The sequence below is a fragment of the Ammodytes marinus genome (assembly GCF_949987685.1).
Source record: "Ammodytes marinus genome assembly, chromosome: 20".
NCBI lineage: Eukaryota > Metazoa > Chordata > Actinopteri > Uranoscopiformes > Ammodytidae > Ammodytes > Ammodytes marinus.
In genome coordinates this window covers 19,472,022-19,494,974 of record NC_137224.1, presented here as the reverse complement: position 1 = coordinate 19,494,974, position 22,953 = coordinate 19,472,022, and the positions used below count along the sequence as shown (strand labels likewise).

General features: G+C 39.3%; 2 protein-coding genes and 1 long non-coding RNA gene across 3 annotated transcripts; 1 reads left to right on the top strand and 2 right to left on the bottom strand.

Annotated features, from left to right (window-relative positions):
* Window positions 1-8,530: 8,530 nt before the first annotated feature.
* Window positions 8,531-8,908, bottom strand: LOC307266856 (histone H2B type 2-E-like; the record flags this gene model as incomplete). Its single annotated transcript, XM_080048968.1, has 1 exon — window positions 8,531-8,908. The coding sequence occupies one exon, from the start codon at window positions 8,906-8,908 to the stop codon at window positions 8,531-8,533; it is 378 nt and encodes a 125-aa protein (XP_079905094.1).
* A 1,029-nt stretch (window positions 8,909-9,937) lies between these two features.
* LOC307266860 (histone H4) lies at window positions 9,938-10,249 on the bottom strand (the record flags this gene model as incomplete). Its single annotated transcript, XM_080048973.1, has 1 exon — window positions 9,938-10,249. The coding sequence occupies one exon, from the start codon at window positions 10,247-10,249 to the stop codon at window positions 9,938-9,940; it is 312 nt and encodes a 103-aa protein (XP_079905099.1).
* Window positions 10,250-13,945: 3,696 nt separating this feature from the next.
* LOC307266862 lies at window positions 13,946-15,524 on the top strand. Its single transcript, XR_013845385.1, has 3 exons — window positions 13,946-14,078; window positions 14,902-15,053; window positions 15,183-15,524. It is a non-coding gene; the product is annotated as an uncharacterized lncRNA (long non-coding RNA).
* Window positions 15,525-22,953: the final 7,429 nt, after the last annotated feature.

The following is a 22,953-nucleotide window of genomic DNA, read 5'->3' as shown; positions in this document are numbered from 1 at the left end:
AACACCCCGACGTTATCCAACAAAACAAAGGCTCTTTTAAGAGCCAACCACATCGTCAAAGAGTAAACACTTTCTCAAAGTTATCATGTAATGTTCTAATAAGCAATGATTTTTTAAAAGGCTATCGAAGTGTGCCAGCTGTTATCCAACAATACTGAATAATAAAGGCCTGACTACTTTTGCCCACTTTACTGTCCTATAAAGTAAAATTGAGTGTACACTGGGATTTTCTAGAATTATATGAAAAGGGAATGTCAGTTTAATCTGTCACTAGACACTACACATTGTGGTGCACTACAACAAACTGCAGGTCATTTGATTACCTTTTTAAGGCTACAATGTATGAAAAATCACACTTTCCTAGTCTTTCAACAACGTCTGTCTGGTATTTTATCTAGTATGTAAATGCATGCAACATCCATAGACAAGTGCAGTGTGCAGAGCCGGCCCTAGGCAAAATATGATTGGGGGCCCCTTTCCAATGTTAGCGCTGCTGAAACTATAGATCTTTGTTAAATATCATTCACACACCCAGTGTTTTCCGCTAGTGCCTCCACTGTGCAGCTGTGTGAAAATATTAGACAGCCGAGTTCCCGACCCTCCTAGGGGGGTCCGGGGATATGCCACCCCGGGAGATTTTTTTAACCTTTTTAAAGTGAAATGCATGAATCTGGTAGCCTGGCATTCCCAGACCTGCCACTAGGCGCTGGCAAATTAAATTTGCTGCGCGTGTTGGTCTGGAGACGCTCCGTTGAAGCTTATCAAGACTACCAGAAATCTGGTATAACGTTTCAATTGGTTCTATCTAATATGGGCGCGCCAGAGCCCTTTATATGGTGCTCTGGGGAGGACGTAACCGGATGACGACAGTGACGTGCATGCGACGTCGAAGCTGTGATAGTAAACATCAAAGATGGCTGCGGATATGTTGTGTGAGTTTGAGACTGCTTTGGCCTCGACCCTTAACGAATTGGAAGACGGGACTCATAGCTTTCACTAGCAAGTAAGTGGAATGTTCTGTTTTGCCGACCGACAACGGCAAACGTTTAATTGAACAGTTTGACAGCTGTTCGCTAAACGAACGGGGCTTACGTCACTTGTGCATCGCTCTGATTGGTTGTAGTGCTATCCAACTGCGTGCAGTGGCATTTGAAATGCACGAGTAGGAGCCGCCCCTAGAGTTGGAAATTACTATTGATCGTCGCCAGACCCTCTATCGTTCAAGATATCAGGGTCAGGATTTCCAGGCTATGAATCTGGTGCACTTTGACAGGAAAATTAAGAGGCTAAATCTGAGAAATGTTGTGTGAGCAAATAATTTGGAGACACTGGGTCAGATGAATTAGAAGTTATTGAAGAAGGACACATGGATTTTCCATACAAATATTAATATAAAATAAAAAATTATGGAGGGTCCTCTGGGTTGGGCTTGGAGCTCTTTTTCTTTTATGGGACATATTTCTCTGTAATATAATGAATGCATTTAAATGCAGTGAGAGGAACGAAGCAGAAGAACTCTGTTGTCCAGCTACTGTATCTTTTTTTCCACAGATGAGGCTGAAATAGGCTATAGATTATACAAAGTGCATGGGCAACTGAGGGCAGCCCCATTTCCAATTGTTTTTAAATGAACTCAATACACACTGGCCCTCATTTATCAATCTTGCGTAGACCAGAAAAATGGGTGTACGTACATTTCCACGCAAATCTCGGCATTTATCAATATGGACGTGAGCGTAGGGTACGCTCAAATCCCACGCCAGCTCTCAGCTCGTGTACGCAAATTTGAAAACAGCTTGGACTCGCAGTGCAGGCTGTGCCGGGTAGCCGATGACTTTGTTGGACAATTATTAGAAGATAATACAAATGCAGTGCAAATAAGACCGAAATAAAGATATTAATCACTTAAAAATGAGCAGCTTATGGTGTGCAACTGAGTAGGAGAGCTGATTCAATAGTGCGCACACGTAAGGGCAGTTGTCTCCGTTTTGGAGCAGCTGGGGGGACACTGAGGCACGGGGGCTGCATTCATTCAAAATGTTAGCCTAAGTATTAAATATGAAGTAGGCCTACACTGCTCTTTATGATACAAAAAAATACACGGCACAACATTCAGCTTAACATTTTATTTATTTGACGCACTTTGTAGATGTTAGTTCCTCTTTTAATGTGTCATTGATGCTAAAGCGAGCGATTTATTTCCACCTTAACCGGCACGTTGTTCCTATCTGCTGGTGGAGCAGGACGGTGGGCGCTCTCACAGCTGATCGCTGCCGGGTCGGCTTGTGCAGCTGACGGCCGGGCTGACCACTCGTGCCAAGCGCATGCTGTCATACAGTAAAACGCTAAATGTGTTATTTTTAGTTTTTAAAACCCTTTTGAGTAGTGCTATCTAAAAGGGCCAATACATTCTAATCATTCAAATCTCTGCAGACCTCTATTTATTTTATGGGGACCATTATCGGACAGTTGGTGCGTCTTTTTCTCCTCCACCACTTAGGCTATATTATGCCCGCAGCCCCGCACCCCCAGTTGGTTGCATTTCAGAACAGCAACACGCTTTTTTTAGTGGCGATTTTGAGTCAACACCAACGCTGTTGACCGCAGCAGTTATTTCCTTCCTAACTGCTGCCTTCTGTCGTTATTTGATGCTGCTTGTAGGCTAATGCTCCGAAATGAAACTCTTTTTTTCTACTTTCGCTGTTATTCTGTCAATTTCTACTTCAGGGAAGTGCCGTATTGCGCATATCCATGTCGCAAAACCTCTGGGCGAGGCCTCTAAACTGAGAAAATATAGGGGCGTGGTACGATTGTTTTCAGCCGCTGCATTTATCAATAATGGCGTGGCGTACGCCGAGATTGGCGAGATACGACTGTTTGATAAATCCCACGCGATACCTGGCGTAGGGAGGTATTTGCGCCAGAATCTGCACCAGTTTCCACGCAAGTTTGATAAATGAGGGCCACTGTGCATGGATGTGAACGTGACATGATCAGATAATTTCGGATTACCTCCCAGATGAACTGATTACATTTTTAGGCTTTTAATTATCTAGACCAAAACATTGTATTCCTTTTTTTTGTATGATAACTTACATTTGCATAATATGATGTTAATATCAAACACACAAACTAAAAAAAAAGTTTTTATTTTTTTTGGAGGGGGCCCCCCTGGCGGTCGGGGGACCTAAGCGACCGCTTAGTTCGCTTATGCCACGGGCCGGCTCTGGATGTGTGTTTCAGGGGTTAGGGAAGGGGACAGGGACAGGTTAGATAAGGAGTGAAACACATTTTTTTGTAGATTTTATTTGACAAGGGCATGACAATATCATTGGACGAACCAGATGCATTGTTTTCAGTGTATTAGCATAAATGCTAGTTTTCAACACCTGTCCACAGGAGGCTTTTTGAAAACAACAAAAAAACTAAACAAGACAAAAACTTGATCAAATACTGATGTGGGAGAAACTGAAAAAATATTATCCATTTCATTTCTAAAAATATTGTGGAGTTTATATAGTGCAATTTGATGTCTGAATCTGATGCTGCTCTAGAAATAAGTATGAATCGATTACTCTAAAAAAATTGTTATTACTTGATTAATATAACAGATTTACCCAATATAATCTTTTAAAACTTATCATTTATATTTTATTCAATCATCTTCTCTTTAAATTAAACATAATGACAAACAAAGTCTGCTCTGCATCTGTAGGATGCTGTTAGAAAGCTCAGCAGCGTTCTGGCGTAGTGGCATATTTAAAAATAAATACCAAAATTGTGTAATTTCTTTATCACTGCTGTGTTATATTAAACATACAATACTCACTGTACTGTATGTGATAGCAACACAGAATCAGTACTTTTACTGTTATAGGCTACTTGGCTTAACAATGGAGTCATATTTTCCCATCAGTGTGTAGTGAGGGAAATAGCTGATAGGATTTAGTGATAGTCAAAACACTCACAGACTGTAACAATAGTCTGCAATGTGTGTTTGAGCCATTTCATTTCTTAAACCAGGCAACTCTGCCAACAGGCGGCAGATGTGTGTGACGAGCACTTCATTGAAAATGTATTATCAGGCTTGTTAATGGCCTACCATCCTTTTTTTTTTGCAAATTATGTAATTGGCCTTACATATATCAACATATGTGTATAATCAATGACATCACTTCGCCTTAGCCCTTATTCTAATCCTTCGTCCAGTTAGAGTAGTGCGATTATCAGTTGTTACACAATACACAACCTCCGTGTGTCCTAGTTTGCTTTTTACTTTCTGAGCTAACTAACCATCAATCATTATTTCATCCAGAAAAAAAGGCCTTAATCTGTGGTATTAAGCAGGTTGGTGTCTTCACTAGGTTTTGAAAGTTTATAATTGTTGGACAAAGGAAAACATTCATGTTTTGTTGAGTGATTCTCTCACAACCAAAAATAAAGAAATAATTTGATGCTTGGAAATTGCACAAAGATGTTCTTGAGAATTTGAAATCATAGTTCAAATAGCTGATAACACACTTTGTGTAGTCATTATGCGATCTAGCGTGGAGCCTTAGTTTACTTTCAAACACTGTGAAAATAAATAATAAGCTTTATTGGTATAACACCCTTCATACATACAATGCAGTTCAAATGTCTTTACATGCACACAATGAAAACAACACAAGCACCTAAAAAGTATAATGCATTGAACAAAAATAAAACTGATAAACACATGAAATACAACAAGTCAAAAAAATAAAATAATAAAACCAATGTTCCAGAAAAAACAACCATAATATACGATAGAGTAAATAAAAGACTACATATACGATATGTTAAATATGTACCTGCATCTTTCATTTCAAATCCAATATGTCCTCCCTTCCAGCTGTTGGAGCACTGTTTGGCCCCCGACACATCTGGAGACGGGACAGGATGTGACAACATGACCTGCGTCATCATCACCCTGAGGCCACACCCCCAGTCTGACGAGGAAGCTCCAGGAGGAGGCAGCAGCAGGGCCCGGGTCAGACAAGAACGTAAAGGACAGCAAAAAGGCTAAAAGTGACTAAAGGCCAACAGCTGCTCCCAGGCTACCCCCAGAGACGCATTCTGTCACCCCCCCCCCCCCACACACACACACACACAAACATCAACTCACCATAAAATATAAATGACAAATTGTATACGTATGCTCAAAAATCGGTAATCGGTTTTTGCCCTGTGTTTTCGGTGGATTCTCACTTAACATCGCCACAGTTGGTTCTCTTTGTTCACTCTCATTGAAAAGAACCTGGACACGCTTTTACTTTATTAAATTCAGAGGATGCTAAACTTACCACTCACTGGTGTGCTAAATAGCACACCATTATCCATGTATTTGTAGCTAAAATAAAGATGCTATTGTTAAAAATCTTTTTCCACGTGGTGGATTCATTCTTAGTGGAAGCTCTCGCAGTGACCTGTGTCTTGTTGCTGTTCACATTTTGCAGCATGAGGCGTGTCTTTTCATTGCTGTATTCCAATATACAAATGTGCACGTTACATTTCCTATATGAACCTTGCACAATGCTCTGTGTGTTGTGCCCAAAATACAAAGCCGTCATTGAATCTCGACAAAGTGCCATGAAGACCATGAATTCCTTTCGGAGGCACCATTTCACATCCTCAAATTAACGGAGCCCAGAGAAGGGACCTCAGAAGGCAGCAGATAAGATTGAGTAACGCTAAAAGGTTGAGAGGATAGTGATGTCCTTTGCAGACCAAATTTGAAGATTTAACCTTCCTCCTGTGTTAACTTTCTGCTACCATCCATGGTGTTAGCGGGTCTGGGTGTCTGAAATCAGCTGTAAAAAACACTAAAAACAATTATCTATCATCCAGTTTGTTTCTCATCTCTTGGTTACCTTGTTAGGCTTCCTTATCCATGAAAATATTGTTTTTAATATTTTTGGTGTAAGAGGCTGGGCCTTTTTTTTGTCAGTATGCGCCTCAATTTCAATAAAAAAAATGTAAAATGAACCTCAAGAGAGTCATATAAATAAATATTTGGTTGTTGTGTTACCTGATTATTACTGAGGGGTATGAGAACACATTTCTTAACTAAATTTGTTTTATTTATTTTTTCATATTAATATTATTGACCTTTTTAACATCTATGGTGTTACTGGTCAATTACGACCCATATATATTTATTTCAGAAAAGAGCAAAAAAACGTTTATTTCAGTATTATACAAACACACAATGAAAACCAGAACAAGTCACAACACAAAATATAGATTTGTAAGATCAAATAAACAACAACCAATCACCAAATCAAACCAATCGAAATCAATGACTAGTTCCAAAACTAGTAAAAACAAACAGAGTAAAAGTCTCTGTGTGCATGTGTATAAGTGTGTGTGTACAGATGTGTGACAAAAAGGAACACTTTCAGTGTTCTTTGCAGAGATGTTTCTTGCAGGTAAAGCACAATACGTTTATATTTCTGTCCTTAGTGCTTCGGCAGACCTGACACCTCTTAATTTTAGAATCAGGTGGCCATATTCACCAAAAACATGATCCAGAACTTGGCTCAATGTATATATATCCTCATTTTTGAATGCTGCAAATAGGATATGTGCACTCTGCAAGTCCCCAACTCTATACTGAATTGACCTCACGAGTCTGGATATGCCCGTCTGTTTGTTTCGCTTTTATGCAGGTATAAGGGCAAAAAAAGTCAAAATTAACTTTTTCACCGCAGACAGAGACACTCCCTTGCGCTCCTTGGATGCGGCCACGGCGCTGATGATCTGCTTATGGAGGGTGGGTCCTTCCTTCTTGGGCTTGGCAGCAGCCTTCTTCTTTTCGGCCTTAGCCGGGGCTTTGGCCAGGGCAACTGCTGGAGCTTCTTCCTCTGCCATATTTCCTGTTGAATGTGTTCGTTCGTCTGAATTATTCTGAACTGAGTGCACGAGGCGGGACTTATACAGTCAAGCACACAGCCGCTCTGCTGCCGACACTTTGTGTTTTCTCCTCCACATTTCAGGGATAAAACTCATATGAGAGAAAGGTTTTACACCATACATGTTATTCTAGCAGAGAGAAAACCTTTTTATCTTCAAACTGAGCTCATTTCTAAAGCCATGGAGGCGTCTATTTAACTCCAGGAAGCTTCAAACCTCTCCAATACACCGTCACTTCGAGCAACTCACAGCAACTTTCTTTCACATTTCGTCTCTTAAACGGGTTAAAAATGATGTGTATTTAATGTTAAATTTGTTTTCCAGTTAGCAGGGACATATGACTAGCGAAGAACAGTTTAATGGCAGTAGTGGCGAGTCTCTTTGGGTTTAAATCAGAGCTGTTTCTGGTGGAAGTAAACACACGGAAGCTGCCGGTGACTCGGGCCGTCAGACGGACTCCTGGCAATATGGATCCACTGTGGAAATACTTTGTTTCAATCGAATGTTAGAATTAACACGAAGAGACTGTCAACACAACGCATTAAGATAATTATGATCCGATGTCACATTTCAGTAAATTAATTTTTATTTATTCTGCACTGAATTCATTTCTTTAATCAGCTCCAGTTTGTAGGAGGCGTTCTGTCTGTAGATTTGCTCGACTCCCAGAAGTTAATGCAATATAAAAAACACTTTGCTTTCTGTATTAAATATAATGTTAATGTTGAAAGTAATTGTTTTACGTTATTTAGGCTTTGTCAAATACTGTATGATATTGTTTGATGTTGTTGTAATGGCTGATTGATTGATACATATGTTGTATTAAAGGGCAGCATATTATGGCAAAACTGTCTTATACAAAACACTTCACACATTTTTTTTTTTCATTGCGTGTGAAAATGGACATGTGTTTTAGAGCTGTTCTTTGTCACTGGTAATAGAACATTTCAAAATGTCTCTCTCCTAGGAGGGTCAGGAACTCGGCTGTCTAATATTTTCACACAGCTGCACAGTGGAGGCACTAGCGGAAAACACTGGGTGTGTGAATGATATTTAACAAAGATATATAGTTTCAGCAGCGCTAACATTGGAGAGGGGCCCCCTAATCATATTTCGCCTAGGGCCCCATGAAGGCTTGGGCCGGCTCTGCACACTGCACTTGTCTATGGATGTTGCATGCATTTACATACTAGATAAAATACCACAGACGTTATTGAAAGACTAGGAAAGTGTGATTTTTCCATACATTGTAGCCTTTGGAGAAAAAGAAGGATTACCTTAAAAAGGTGACCTGCAGTTTGTTGTAGTGCACCACAATGTGTAGTGTCTAGTGACAGATTAAACTGACATTCCCTTTTCATACAATTCTAGAAAATCCCAGTGTACACTCAATTGCACTGTATAGGACAGTAAAATGGGCAAAAGTAGTCAGGTCTCTATTATTTAGTATTGTTGGATAACAGCTGGTACACTTTGATAGCCTTTACAAAATCATTGCTTATTAGAACTTATCATAACTTTGAGAAAGTGGTAACTCTTTGATGATGTGGTTGGCTCTTAAAAGAGCCTTTGTTTTGTTGGATAACGTCGGGGTGTTTTACTTGGAGCTGGTGTACTTGGTGACAGCCTTGGTTCCCTCAGACACGGCGTGCTTGGCCAGCTCACCGGGCAGCAGGAGGCGGACGGCGGTCTGGATCTCCCGGGAGGTGATGGTGCGGCGCTTGTTGTATTGAGCGAGGCGGGAAGCTTCTCCGGCGATACGCTCAAAGATGTCGCTCACAAAGGAATTCATGATGCCCATCGCCTTGGAGGAGATGCCGGTGTCGGGGTGGACCTGCTTCAGCACTTTGTACACGTAGATGGCGTAGCTCTCTTTCCTGGACTTGCGCCTCTTCTTGCCGGTCTTGGAGACGGCTTTGGACACGGCTTTCTTGGAGCCCTTCTTGGGCGCTTTCACGGTCTCTGCTCCAGGCATGTTCGGATCAGTGAAGGATCAGCTGAATAGAATGCTGTAATGAAGTTGCAAGGTTGAGTTTATAAGCTGCCTGATGTAAATTAGAATGTGTCATCCCTCGCAAAGGATTGGCTGTTGTGTTGTTCTAGACTGAGCATGCGCAGACACGATGTGCTTGTCCCTAAGAACAAATTTGTTAAGATTTATCATGAATTTATATTTGAATTGGTTGTGTGTAAAGGAGGCTCGTTGAAAGACATGTGGAATGAGTCAAATATGTATTACTTTAAATGTGCACTATGCAGTTTTAGAGAAGGGGGAGGGGTTACATGTGCAGAGCCTATCATCAAAAATCAAACCTAAATTATTTTGAGGAACCTGGAACTAAACGTAGAATGACTAGAATATGTTTGTAAACCAACTTTGAAAAGAGTGACTTTTCAGGACAGCTTTCTAGCTTCAAACAGTGTTGCAGGGATCACATTGTCCTGTGAGGAAAGTTTGTTTATTCAGTTGTGAGAATATTCCTTAGAAAATGTTCACTTCTGACACACCCAGTTAGAATGCAATTAATCCATGTTAGAATATAGGAATTCCAGTTTTTCACAGACTTTATTACTGCCTAATTTAACCAAGAATATTTCGATTAAATGCATCTTTCTATAGAGTGGCCTATACAAAACACTGTTATGGACCATGTTTCATGTACATTTAGAGCAGGCAGTGTACACTCAAGATTCACCAGATGAAATGGGTAGTGTACCATATTGATGGAATAGAAAATGCTCATCTTGCTGCAAGTCTGTTTAAACTAAGGAAAGCAGAAATAGCCACATTCACATTTGAGTTAGCACAATCAAGAATTTAAAGTATGTGTATAATTACTTGTATTGCAGACATAAATTAGGCCTAATTCTAGGACTACTTGTAAGTAGTAGGCTACTGCACAAGCATTTTGAAATCTTTCGATTGAACATTTCTAGGAATAGTCTCTTTAAACGTAGTGTGTGGCTCTTAAAAGAGCCGTTGTGTTGTTATGATTGGTCCGGTTTAACCTCCGAAGCCGTACAGTGTGCGGCCCTGCCTCTTCAGAGCGTACACCACGTCCATGGCGGTGACGGTCTTCCTCTTGGCGTGCTCGGTGTAGGTGACGGCGTCACGGATGACGTTCTCCAGGAAAACCTTGAGCACACCGCGGGTCTCCTCGTAGATCAGACCGGAGATTCGCTTCACTCCGCCACGGCGAGCCAGACGGCGGATGGCGGGTTTGGTGATTCCCTGGATGTTATCACGGAGAACTTTACGGTGACGCTTGGCGCCTCCTTTCCCGAGTCCCTTGCCTCCTTTTCCTCGACCAGACATTTTAGAGTCAACAGATTTTCAGCTCTAAAGAGAAGAGTGAGTTGAGTGGGCTGCCCGATTCGGTATTTAAAGCTTTTCTGCGGACGTGATAGAGGACAGGAGCGACTCTGTTGTGGGAGGAGCCAAACTCAGCAGCTGTTTTTTTTAAGTGAACCTTTCTCGTCAGGGATTTTTCATTTTGATTAGTCTCCTTATTATTATATAATTTAATCAGGCAGGATTTTAAGTCCCTCATGTGCTTTGATATAAAAACACCTTTATTTAATATTGAAATGTTATTGAAATGTTGATCATTCTCATCAGGCCTTTAGCTGCCACTGAGGAAACAGAGGGTTGAACTCTGCTCTGTATTTTATCTGGGGATTTAATGACATGTTTTGCCTTTCTTAAGGTTAGTTTAAGTTATTTGTGTCAAGACCAATGTGTATGTTGTTTGGCTCGTTAAACTGAACTGTTTCTGATGAATTAAGACATGTGTAGTATTAAAATAATGTGACATGTTAGTGATATGTTAGAATGTATTCAATGGTTGCATGACTGACCTGTACAGTGATCTTTAGAACCGTCACAGAGCTGCTGAAGACATTTCATGAGGTCATGAGGACATTTTCTTTCAAATCCTCACGGGAGATCCAAATCCATAATTAAAAATAAATGAAAATTTCATAAAAATAATTTAAAAAAGGGATTTATATTCCAGAAAAGTCGACCATACTAGATTAATTTCACTTCATGTGTAATAAATCTAGAAAAAATACTTTTCATTGATATCAAAATGTTTTTTGTTAATATAAATGTTAAATCTCTCTATGTTCATACAGCATTCACTTAAACAGTATGCACAGTTCATAACACAGGTCTCCCAGTCATTCAGCTTTGCAGTAATTGACAGATAACATTTTGAGTATTCCGCTCGTTTTTATCCAATCAGGTGACAGAGCATTTTTTTTTTTTTTTTCAATTTTTAGGCGTTTATTGAAGTCTGTCAAATAAATACATTCTACAACGTTGTTTTAAGGTAAACATTTTCAAGTTCCCATGTTTAAAGGGTGTACATTAATAATTTTTACAATTACATACAATTAGATACAATACAACATGACATCAAAGTTCACATATTTAAAGGGTGTACATTTACACTACACCAATCAGGTGACAGAGCGCTATAAAGAGGTGTGTCTCTGTGCCCGTGAACGATGATTGGCTGCTCTCCATCACGGCACTATTTGAAGACGGCTGCACTGTTAGCCCTTGCTGTAAACGCTACAGTTAATTACCAGAAAATGCCCAGTAAAATACTTTTAAAACATTTTACAGTATGAAACTGTAACATGCAATGCACCATGGGAAATGTATAATAAACTACAGTTATTTACTGTATAATTTAAAAATGTGGTAGGATACTGTTTTCCTGCAATGCACCATGGGAAATTTCTAATAAACTACAGTTATTTACTGTATAATTAAAAAATGTGGTAGGATACTGTTTTCCTGTAATGCATTATGGGTACACACATACAGTACAGTAATTTACAACACTATTTACAGTAAGCAACCAATGTATGCATGTTCTAGAACTTTCTTCTACAGATGCTGCATTCAGAAAAAACGGTCAATTGGAATTGTATTACTTCCCAGTAAAGCAAAAACATTATCTATTATTATATTAGCTGTAGTGTTCTTTTGTAAAACACATTCAAACCAGCGTGGTGATGTTAAGAATTTAAAAAAAAGAAGAACAAGAAGGTGTTTGGCTTTAAAACAGCCTTTTGGGCTTCCTTTTGTAGCCTACATAACCCACATTGAGATCAATTTGGATACGTGCTGATTTAAAATGAAAATTAAGTTATCAGTGGTAAAATAGGCTCTTTGGCACTGACATTGTAGCCTACTGGCGGACATTCATTACAAACCATTACAAACACTTGATGTCTCTGTAATGGAAAGAAAGTGTCTCACATTCCCTGTGTCCCTGAACGCAGCATAACCGTTGCGCGAAATAACTAGATGGAGAAGGAGACGAAGAACTTGATCCTCAAAAGCCTCTCAAATGTCTCCAGTGAGATGGCTGGAAGCATACAACAAAACCCACAGTAAGTTTTGAATATTTTATCGGCTGACGAGATTATTCGTATAATTAACGCTCTGTTAATTAACGCTCGGCGCAATGCGCAAATAGGGATTTCAGTGATTGTTTTCCATTGCTAAAGTCATATGTTGCGCTAGCATTAGCAAGGTAACAGTTGGTGTTAGCCAGGTTAACATTGTACTGCTGTTTAAAATGGTTTGTCGATGATAAATTGTGTTAACCATTTTAACTCACATGTTAACCGCATGCAGTGTTGGAGTTGGGTGCAAACATAGTTAGTAGGCTTTTTAAACTATTATTTCACTGGGGAATTTGAATGAGAAGTAGCATAGCAGGGTTGCTCTCTTTCTATATAGCCTAGCTAACTTTAAATTTGGGAGGGAAAAAGCTAACTTGTACACTCTTATTTCACACTACATTTGTTAAGCTTGTTTGGGTGATTTATGTGACACACTATGTTGAACTTATTGATTCATTTGATTTCACATTCTTTTTTTCTTCCTTTTTTTGCAGACAATGCCAACCAAACCACTGTTAATGTCAAGAAGAGACTCATTATACTTGGTAAGATAAAAATAGTTGTTGTGTTAGGTTTGTTAGTTAGGTAACCAGTATCGTATGGCATCGTGCAAAGCTATGCAACGTAGCAAAGTCACACTGTGTTTTTATTAAGGTTAAGCAAGTTTTTAAATTAAAATGTAATGTACCTATTTTCCATTTTTCCTCAAAAAACAAGAATATATGTGCCCTTCTCTGGGGAATAGGGACCTTTAGAAATGTGCCCCCTGCTAGTCAGCCAAGCATTGTACTTAGCTGAATAGTACTCCAAAACGCCCCATTTACATATTGTGACTTCCACATACCCTACATTAGGAAAATAATTTTAAATTATTAGATCATTTTTGAGATTATTATTTCATAGTGGGGTAAATGTGCCAGTCATCATGTACATGAGTGTGTTTTGGGGTTCTAGGAATGAATGATGGCTTTTGACGGAGGTAGGCTGTGTATACTAGAGACTACCTTTTATTGTGCTAAGCTTACTGGATGTGTGTTCCTAGATTTCTGCTGAACAGAAATATAAGGGCATCTCTCTTCTCGTCCTACTATTGAAAGGATGTCAAATAGGCGATATTTTCCAAAATATGGCATCTTCCTTAAGATTTTGTATTCCTGTACATAGTAGAGCTGGACTGGCGTTCTACCTTGGTTTACAAGTAAAGGGTACACTTTTGTTTTTACTTCAATTTTTTATGAGTTTAAGTACAACATCTCAGGCCTTTTCTATGCATTCAAAGGGATTATTTCTCTCATTCTGTTACCAAATTATATTGAAAATATGCCACCCTAAAATGATCTTATGCAAAGATAGCAAATCCATGTAGCATGCTGACCACAGGTATGTACACCAGAGAGAGCGCTCCGTCTCGAGAGAAATAAGCCTTTTGTGTTAACAGAAAGTTTTTATTAATTTGTGTTTTATCTTAACTCTTAATGGGAGCAAAGACAAATAAAAAGGGTTGCATTTACATTTTTGTTGAATACATTTATTATAATTTGTGTTTGTTTATTTCAGGTGAAAAGCTCCTGTCCTGTGACCAGTGGATGGTCAGCATCAAGGGAAAGGTGGCATATCAAATCAGTCAGCAACACAACTTTGCTGCTGCCTTGGCTTCCTATGTCGATTGCTTCTATCTCTACAGCAAGGGGGTCGGCCTGCACAACATAATTGATACAGAGGTGAGCACCGAAACCTTTTTATTAATACAGAAACTCCTGCCATACTATTTTGTCTAAGTGGCTCAAATGTATGAATTAGGGATGTTAAACGAGTCATTGTTTGCGTGTCGACGTGTCGGAGGCATGAATCGACAAATCGATCGATTTACTGTGCCATTTAAAAAATAAAAATAAAAAAAGGCGGTGTTCCTTTTTTTTGCGGCAGCATCACGTAGTTGTGGTGCTGATAAACTGCGCTTTCCTTTAAAAACACTGCTGCCGCCCGCTGTGTGTGTTCAGACTTCATCTGCATCAAAGCTTTTTGATAATAAAGAGAGGCTTTAATTTTAAAAACGCTGTCCATGCGTCGGAGGTGAATGTAACTTACTCGGCTGAAAACAGAAAGTGCAACATATAAAGCATAACCTTTTAATATTCGTCTACGACCGTGATGTTAATTTAACTTTATGCTGCATATGTTGCACTGCACTGTTGACACACACCGGACCTGCAGCGCGCTCGCGACCACACATGAACTCGCATGACGGACGTCTCCCATGTCCCCAAAACATCTAATAAATTAAAACACCCGATTTATCGATTTCTATTTTTCGAGTCGTCTTAAGCGCGTGTCGAAAATCGAGCCGAGAATCGACACATTGTTCACATCCCTAGTATGAATACATTCTTTGTGAACTTGTTTGCTTGCATTTTTCCTTTGTGGAGTACCATGATGCATGTCATGTACTGTATCAGTTCAGAAAAAAGCAAAACCATGAAGTGGGTCAAGAAAATATTTAGATAACTAATTTATTGCTTTTGTGTGTTAAAAATGATTTCTCAGGATAAACCCAGTAGAGGGAACTAAGTGCGCCGCCAAAGTCGGAACCATCAGAAAGACGGCCGCCTGGTTAACAAAAAGCTGTATTCCCAAAACCCTTGGATGACGACTTTCCTCACCAATTGACTAAGTTTCAATGGAAGACCTCAAAGTAGGTAAGTACACACACACACACTGAATGGATGTTGTAAATTGAAAATGTGAATGTACGCCTTTTTAGTTTATTTATTTGATTTTGTTTACTGACATTCTCTTAATTTTACTCTCCCCTCCATGTGCATCAGAAAGACACCCCACGCTGGACAAATCCTTCTTCCATCAGCTACTTCCATTCTTCTTATTGAACCCCACCAAATGCAACTATCAGGGTTCGTACAGATGCTTGTGCTTGGATTTTCTCTGCAGTGTTGTAATTTAACTATTGTTTTTATTTTTTATTCTGTAAATTTAAAAAAAATTCAGAAGTCATGCCAAGGTTAATCAGTTGAGAATTTTTTTTCCGTTTAAACTTATCGGACAATGTCACTCTGACTGTTCATTCATGTTCTCCTTTGTAAATTACACCAAATCCCGAGTTTGTGTTTGTTATTGACTTGTAGATACAAAGAAATAGCATGCTAAATTGACGCTCAACACCGTTAGCAATTAGCTGACCAGCTACTTCTCAATAATTTATTGCTCCAAATTCATGTTGTTAGCTAGTAGTTGAGGTCAAATAGTATATAAATAGTATTTATCTTAATATGAAGATGAATCTGGTAAAAAAGTATGAGGATATCTAAAAAGGAAAAAAAAGTCCCATTCACCACATAGTGTGATACTAGTGTAACCTGTTGTGGTCATTTTCAGGACTTTCGTCCCCGGTAGAGATTTTGTCACACATCCCATGTTGTTCACTGGGGTCATATTAGTCTATAACAGTTGAGATATTCTACGCTAAATGAAGCGCATACAAATCTTACCCAGGACCTAGACTATAGATAACGTAAGCTCGGGGGTTACTTCATTGTAACGTGATGTTACACTCAGCTGGGTTAGCTCGATGCAGCTCCATTAAAAAAATGTATAACCTAATCCATTAATCACTGGTAACATTAGTTACAGAACCAAGATCCAAAATTTTTATTTTGTGAAGCTGTCAGAGTCGTTGCGGTGTGCTGCCAAAAAGTTATTTCAGTCCACGGTCCCAGCATGTTAACGCTATGTCGGCACATTTGTACTGATGCTTTATTGGACCAGAGCCCTCTTAGTCCCGTTTACGTTCTGAAATCATGGACGTATATTGGCTTAAATACCTTTTCTATTTGACTGTAAGACCTTTTTGGGAGGATCACTTTTTGGCAACACACCAAGATACACAAACTGTAATCTGGCAACCTAGCAATATTGAAAGTGTCTGGTCATACACAAGCTCAAGAATGTATTTAAATATACAATATCTAGGCATACATTTATACATATTTTTAAAATTCAGCCCGGGAAAAAAAGGAGTGCAAAGGCTGTATTTGCCCTTTGTTATTCTTTAATTTTTCTTACATGTGTGTGTGTGAGTGAAATACGTTTCTAATTAGTAACCATTTCCTACATCTAGACCTATTGATTATCGCTATGGCATTTTCGACAGAAGCACTGCAGCGCTGATATAGTGACAACATTTGTCCCTCTCATGTGATATTGCTTAAGTTTTTTTTTTTTTTTTTTTTTTTAACCTTTATTTATACAGGTATATCCCATTGAGACCGAATACTCTTTTGCAAGGGAGACCTGAAAAGTATAGTCATGTTGTTATTAACCTGATAAATGGTCATTTTGGGCATATGAACTAAACTGATAAAGGTCTCCTTAGGGCCATACTCTCCAATTTGGTGATTGTCCATATACATTATATTATGAACACCCTCCCATTTTACAGATAAGGCAATGTTGTAACGTGACTAAATGTCGAACATTTCAAGGGGTATGAATACTCACACGTACATTTATTTTATTGGGATTTTATATGATACACCAACACAAAGTGGCGCATAATTGTGAAGTGGAATGAAAATGAAACGTGGTTTTAAAAAAAATTATAAATAAAAAACTGAAAAACGTGGCGTGCAAAAGTATTCAGCCCCCTGAGTCAATGCTTTGTAGAACCACCTATTGCTGCAAATACAGCTGCAAATCTATTTGGGTATGTCTTTACCAGCTTTGCCCTTCTACAGACTGACATGTTTGCCCATTCTTCTTTAAAAAATAGCTTGAGCTTCAGATTTAGCATCAGATTGGATGGAGAGCGTCTGTGAACAGCAATTTTCAAGTCTTTCCAGAGATTCTCAATTGTATTGAGGTCTGGACTTTGACTGGACCATTCTAACACATATGCTTTGATTTAAACCATTCCATAGTAGATCTGGCTGTATTTTTAGGCTTGCTGTCCCTCTGGAAGGTGAACCTCCACCCCAGTCTCAAGTCTTTTGCAGACTCTAACAGGTTTTCTGTCCTGTATTTGGCTCCATCCATCTTCCCATCAACTCTAACCAGCTTCCTTGTCCATGCTGAAGAACAGGACCCCCAAAGCATGATGCTGCCACCACCATGTATCACGGTGAGGATGGTGTGTATAGGGTGATGTGCAGTGTTAGTTTCCGCCACACATTGCATTTTGCATTCAGGCCAAAAACTTCAAGTTTGGTCTCATCTGAATATGCTGTGTCCCCCGCATGGCTTGTGGCAAGTGTTGGAGGAAGGTGCTCTGGTCAGATGAGACCAAAAAGGAAATGTTTGGCCTTAACGCAAAGTGCAATGTGTGGTGGAAAACTAACACTGCACATCACCCTATACACACCATCCCCACTGTGAAACAGGGTGGGGGCAGCATCATGCGTTGGGGATTCTTTTCTTCAGCAGGGACAGGGAAGCTGGTCAGAGTTGATGGGAAGCTGGATGGAGCCAAATACAGGGCAGAAAAACCTGTTAGAGTCTGCAAAAGACTTGAGACTGGGTGGAGGTTCACCTTCCAGAAGGTTAAATACCCTAAACATACAGCCAGATCTACTATGGAATGGTTCAAATCAAAGCATAGTCATGTGTTATAATGGCCCAGTCAAAGTCCAGACCTCAATACAATTGAGAATATCTCGAAAGACTTGAAAATTGCTGTTGACAGATGCTCTCCATCCAATCTGATGCTGAATCTGAAGCTTGAGCTATTTTGCCAAAAAAATGGGCAAAAATATCAGTCTCTAGATGGGCAAAGCTGGCGGAGACATACCCCAATAGACTTGCAGCTGTTATTGCAGCGATAGGTGGTTCTACAACGTATTGACTCAGGGGGGCTGAATACTTATGTACGCCACGCTTTTCAGTTTTTTATTTCTAAAAAATAAATAAAACCATATTTTATTTGCATTCCACTTCACAATGATGCACCACTGTGTGTTGGTCTATCACATGAAATCCCAGTAAAATAAATGTACGTGTGTGGTTTTAATGTGATAAAATGTGAAAAATTCCAAGGGGTATGAATACTTTTGCAAGCCACTGTATATACTGTATATATTTAAAGCGTTGGCTTCCTTGAAAAAGTTGACATTTTATCTTGAAAGTGCTGGAAAAGTTATTGCATTTTACTCTTAAAAAGCTGTCCGAACCCTGAACTATGTTCCTGGTATTGGTGGTCATTTTAAATCTATCTTGTCCAATCTTCTTAAGATGTGTGAGTATTTGTATTGTGACTTGGTGAATTAATTAATAAAAGAAAATGTATTTACTGCATATCATTGTAGATGTTTTTTCTTCTTCTACAGTTTTCTACAAGCCACTGCACTACAGTTTTGCACAACAATCATTTCAGTAACCTTTTCCTATTGTTAAACAGTAAGGGCACTGTTAAGACTTTGTTATATGGTAAGATACTAGCAGCACGGTTGCCTGCAAAATACTGTAAAGGTTAATTGACAGAATGTTACTGTAAAATGAATGTACACTACTGTAAATTATTTACAGTAAATAACTAGAGCTTTACAATAAGATACTGGCAGCACAGTTGCCAGCATATTACTGTAATATGTTTTTACAATAAGATACTGGCAGCACGGTTGCCAGCATATTACTGTAATATGTTTTTACAATAAGATACTGGCAGCACGGTTGCCAGCTTATTACTGTAATATGTTTCTACAGTAATAAGCTGGCAGCACGGTTGCCAGCTTATTACTGTAATATGTTTTTACAGTAATAAGCTGGCAGCACGGTTGCCAGCTTAATACTGTAATATGTTTCTACAGTAATAAGCTGGCAGCACGGTTGCCAGCTTAATACTGTAATATGTTTTACAGTATTAAGCTGGCAACCGTGCTGCCAGCTTATTACTGTAAAATAGCAAGGAAAAGTCTAACAGTGTGTGTGTTCATGTGGTGGTGACATAGGGACGAGGGAGGGGACTAAAAGGACCATATCACTAACTGAACCTTTAATGTATAATGACTCTAGAATATATGAACGTTTCACTTTCTGAAATAAATCACAGAAAAAAAATACTTTTCCATCATATTACAGTTTTTTTTAAAATAGAGATCTTTCATACATTATAATAATGTATTTATTTATTTAGCCTTTTGTACAATCTGTACATGAATTGATGGTAGCAACATTGTTAGAGGACAGGGTACTATAGTATAATTCCTTTTTTCATTGATATCAAAATGGAAAAAACGGAAAACTTCTGTTGGTTTCAAACCAAAAACGGACTAAATTGTTTTTTTTGTCTGAATCGAAAAACAAACAGAACTGCCCAATGTGTCGTCTCTGTACTATAGTATAATTCCTTTTTTCATTGATATCAAAATTGAAAAAACGGAAAACTTCTGTTGGTTTCAAACCAATAACGGACTGAATTGTTTTTTTTGTCTGAATCGAAAAACAAACAGAACTGCCCAAAGTGCTCCGTTTTTCGTTTTTGCCGATACCTTTGAGCCATTTTCGATTTGAATTGAAGAAGGAAATGACTGCCAGCTGATTCCTTTTTTGATTTTGTGCTCAAAACGAAAAACGAAGTCACATGGTGTCAAACAGGAAGGAGGTCCTGTGTCTTGGCCGCCGTCAAATTGTGTCCTTCAAAATAAGAGCATTGCTATCTGGTGTGTGGAAAACGTTTTTTTTTTTTTTTTTTTTTTTAAATAATGAAGAATACAGAGCTTTATTTACAGTTTAATATATAGATAGGCTGTTGTCAAATAGTTATTTATTGTTGGCTATATGATGCAGTATAACCAATTGCTAACCCATTGTGTAATGTAAAAGAAAAAAAAAGACTTAGGAATCAAACAGATAAACAGTCATGAGAGGATTTTTTTTTTATTGATGCTGCTCACCTCTCTGCTCACCTCTCTTTAACTATATTTGTTGACCCAAACAGACGGAAAATTGTTTCATTGAACACACACAAATAGGCCTAATATCTTCATTTGTGTTAACATTTCCATACAATACAATTATTGAACACATACAGGCCTACTGGTAGAAGCAAAGCTCTGGTAACAAGAATGAGCAGAAAGAACAGTGGGTTGAGAATTGTCCTTTACTATTAAGTCCACAACTCAACTCAACTCAACTCAGTGACAGTGTGGTATTCATGGTACAGAATATGATGGCCTAGGCCTACTAGACAGCTTGAGTCTGATTGGTAGGATTGTTATTTTTTAAAAGGTGAACAATCAACCCAGTCTTGCAGTGAAATGTGTTCTAACTACGTTGACCCACAGCACATTAATTTAAATTGTAGGCTAAGAAAAATACTTGATAATCTCACGATTGCAGGGCTGTTTTTGTGAAACTATTATTAATTGAGCTGTGGGCCACCATATTAGTAAACACTTCACTGTTAGGCCTTTCACACCAAAATGAACCAAGAGTCAGTTCCAGGCTGGTGTTGGGGTCAGTTCAAAACTGGTTACAGCCTTATCCCAGTTATGAACCGGTTGGTTTCACATCGACCGGAGACAGCCATGGAGCCGGCAAGAGAGCAACGTCATGACGTCACTGTAAACGTGTGTGTACGTCACCCGACGCCGCTGCTCTTGTGGCTAACGCTAAAGCTACCGCTAGCTTTAAGCACAACAACAGCGGCGAATACGTCTTATTTTTACACTTGTTGGCTCTCGCTTTGCTTTCTTAAGCAAACAGGACCCATACAGCGTATTCTCGCCGGTCAATTTGATCGCTACGTTCGGTAATTATGTTATGTTTACGTCTCGTAGTAGCGGTGTTTTTAAATATGGCGGGCATGAGGTTTGAGTTGCTCTGGTTGGTCAGGATAATCCCTCCCCCAACCGTTCGCGCAAGCAGTTCTTATCAAACCCTGCTCAATCCTGGGGTATGAGTTCCCCCGGTTTTTACGGCCCGGAGCAGGCTCTCTGGCGGTGTGAAACCAAAACACTGGCTCTAACTCCGAACAAGCCCAGAACTAGCTCCGATTTTGCGGCGGTGTGAAAGGCCTATGTGAGACCAGGATGAAACCTTATAGGCCTATATAAACTTATATACTATCTATCTATGGTTGAAACATTTGATCTATTGAAATCAGTTGATAAATAAGAGAACAGCGCCCTCTAGGGTCACACATTCTGATGGGTCACAGTTTGCAGTGCAGCGGAGCTGAGCCTTCGTCTTCACCAGCAGAGGGCGCTCTAGGCATTACACTTGGCTGGATCGCGCCCGGCCCGCGAGGTAGTCAGTTCATGACGAGCCCATGGACGAGCCAAGCCAACGAGCCAAGCCAATGCCAACAAGAGAGCGATCATTAATATGCACTGTGTTTATGTTTCCATCCACAGGTAAGCTGGTTAGATATGATACCCTGACTAGTGTATTAGAGCTTAGACTTGTACTTGTGGCATTAATAGTAAACATTGAATTTGACCCCGTGTGATGTATGTGTATTCGCCATTATTTACGATCGCGGGCGCCGATAGCAATGACACGGCTAATTATTAAGCTAGGCACGTCCTGTGTGGGGCCAAGACGAGTGTAATAACTATTCCTAGCTATGTATGTTTGGAGCATGGGAGGGATGACTGACTGTTCTGAAGCGTGATGAACCGGTTAAATGTGTCGTTAGACGGAATAAGCCGTTTGTATTGATGAATAGCCGAGCTAATCCCTGATAGCATGCTAATGCCCATAGCCATTGACGCATCCCTCCCCGTCACGACAGTTAGGAGCAGTAGAGGTGTTTTGAGAATTGTACTAGAGCCCATGTTTAATTAAATGCTTTTGCTTTAGTTTCTTTGAGAGTATTGTGAGAATAATACAGGGCTGGTGCTGACTATGGGTTAAAGAAGAGTTATATTTGGTTAAGGCAGTGCATAGGTATAATTCATAAAGGTTTAACAACAGTAAAGCAGCAATGATATACAGTGAATAAAATGAGTAATAAGTCTGGGTTATACAGTTATTGAGTTTGGAGTAATATGGTGCTAATGTTATTATGATGCTCTGTCATTTGAGTTGATGCATTATGCTTATCTTTACTTGTGTTTAAAGAAGTAATTATACACTTAATTTAAGAGACAGTATTTTCATATAGCTGAGGTTAAATGCTAATACTTACCCGTGGGCCCTGTAATTGTAAAGTGAACATGTATTGTATTGAACATGTAAGTGCCTGCCTAGCATGGGTATTTAGACTAGTAACTGTTGGAGAGATACTGAGTATTGTGCTAAGAGTCCCAGGTCTAGTGCAAGTGCATGTGATTATTGTGTTTTATGAGGTGTATTGTTATTGAGAGCATGTGTTTTGAGATGTATAAGAGTGTTTCATATAGGACAGTAGCGCCGAGGTCAAGTGGTGTATATACAGCATATGATGGGCCTATGTACGCTAACAAGAGAGCGATCATTAATGTGAACTGTGTTTATGTTTCCACACACAGTAAGTTAGGTTTTACAAATGTTTGCATGTTGTTTGTACTTCTGGGATAACTCATTTGTTCAACTTCTGACCTATACCATCTGCTTTCCACAGACTCATCTTGGCTGTCATGCACTTCAACCATAATGGCAGATGAGAAG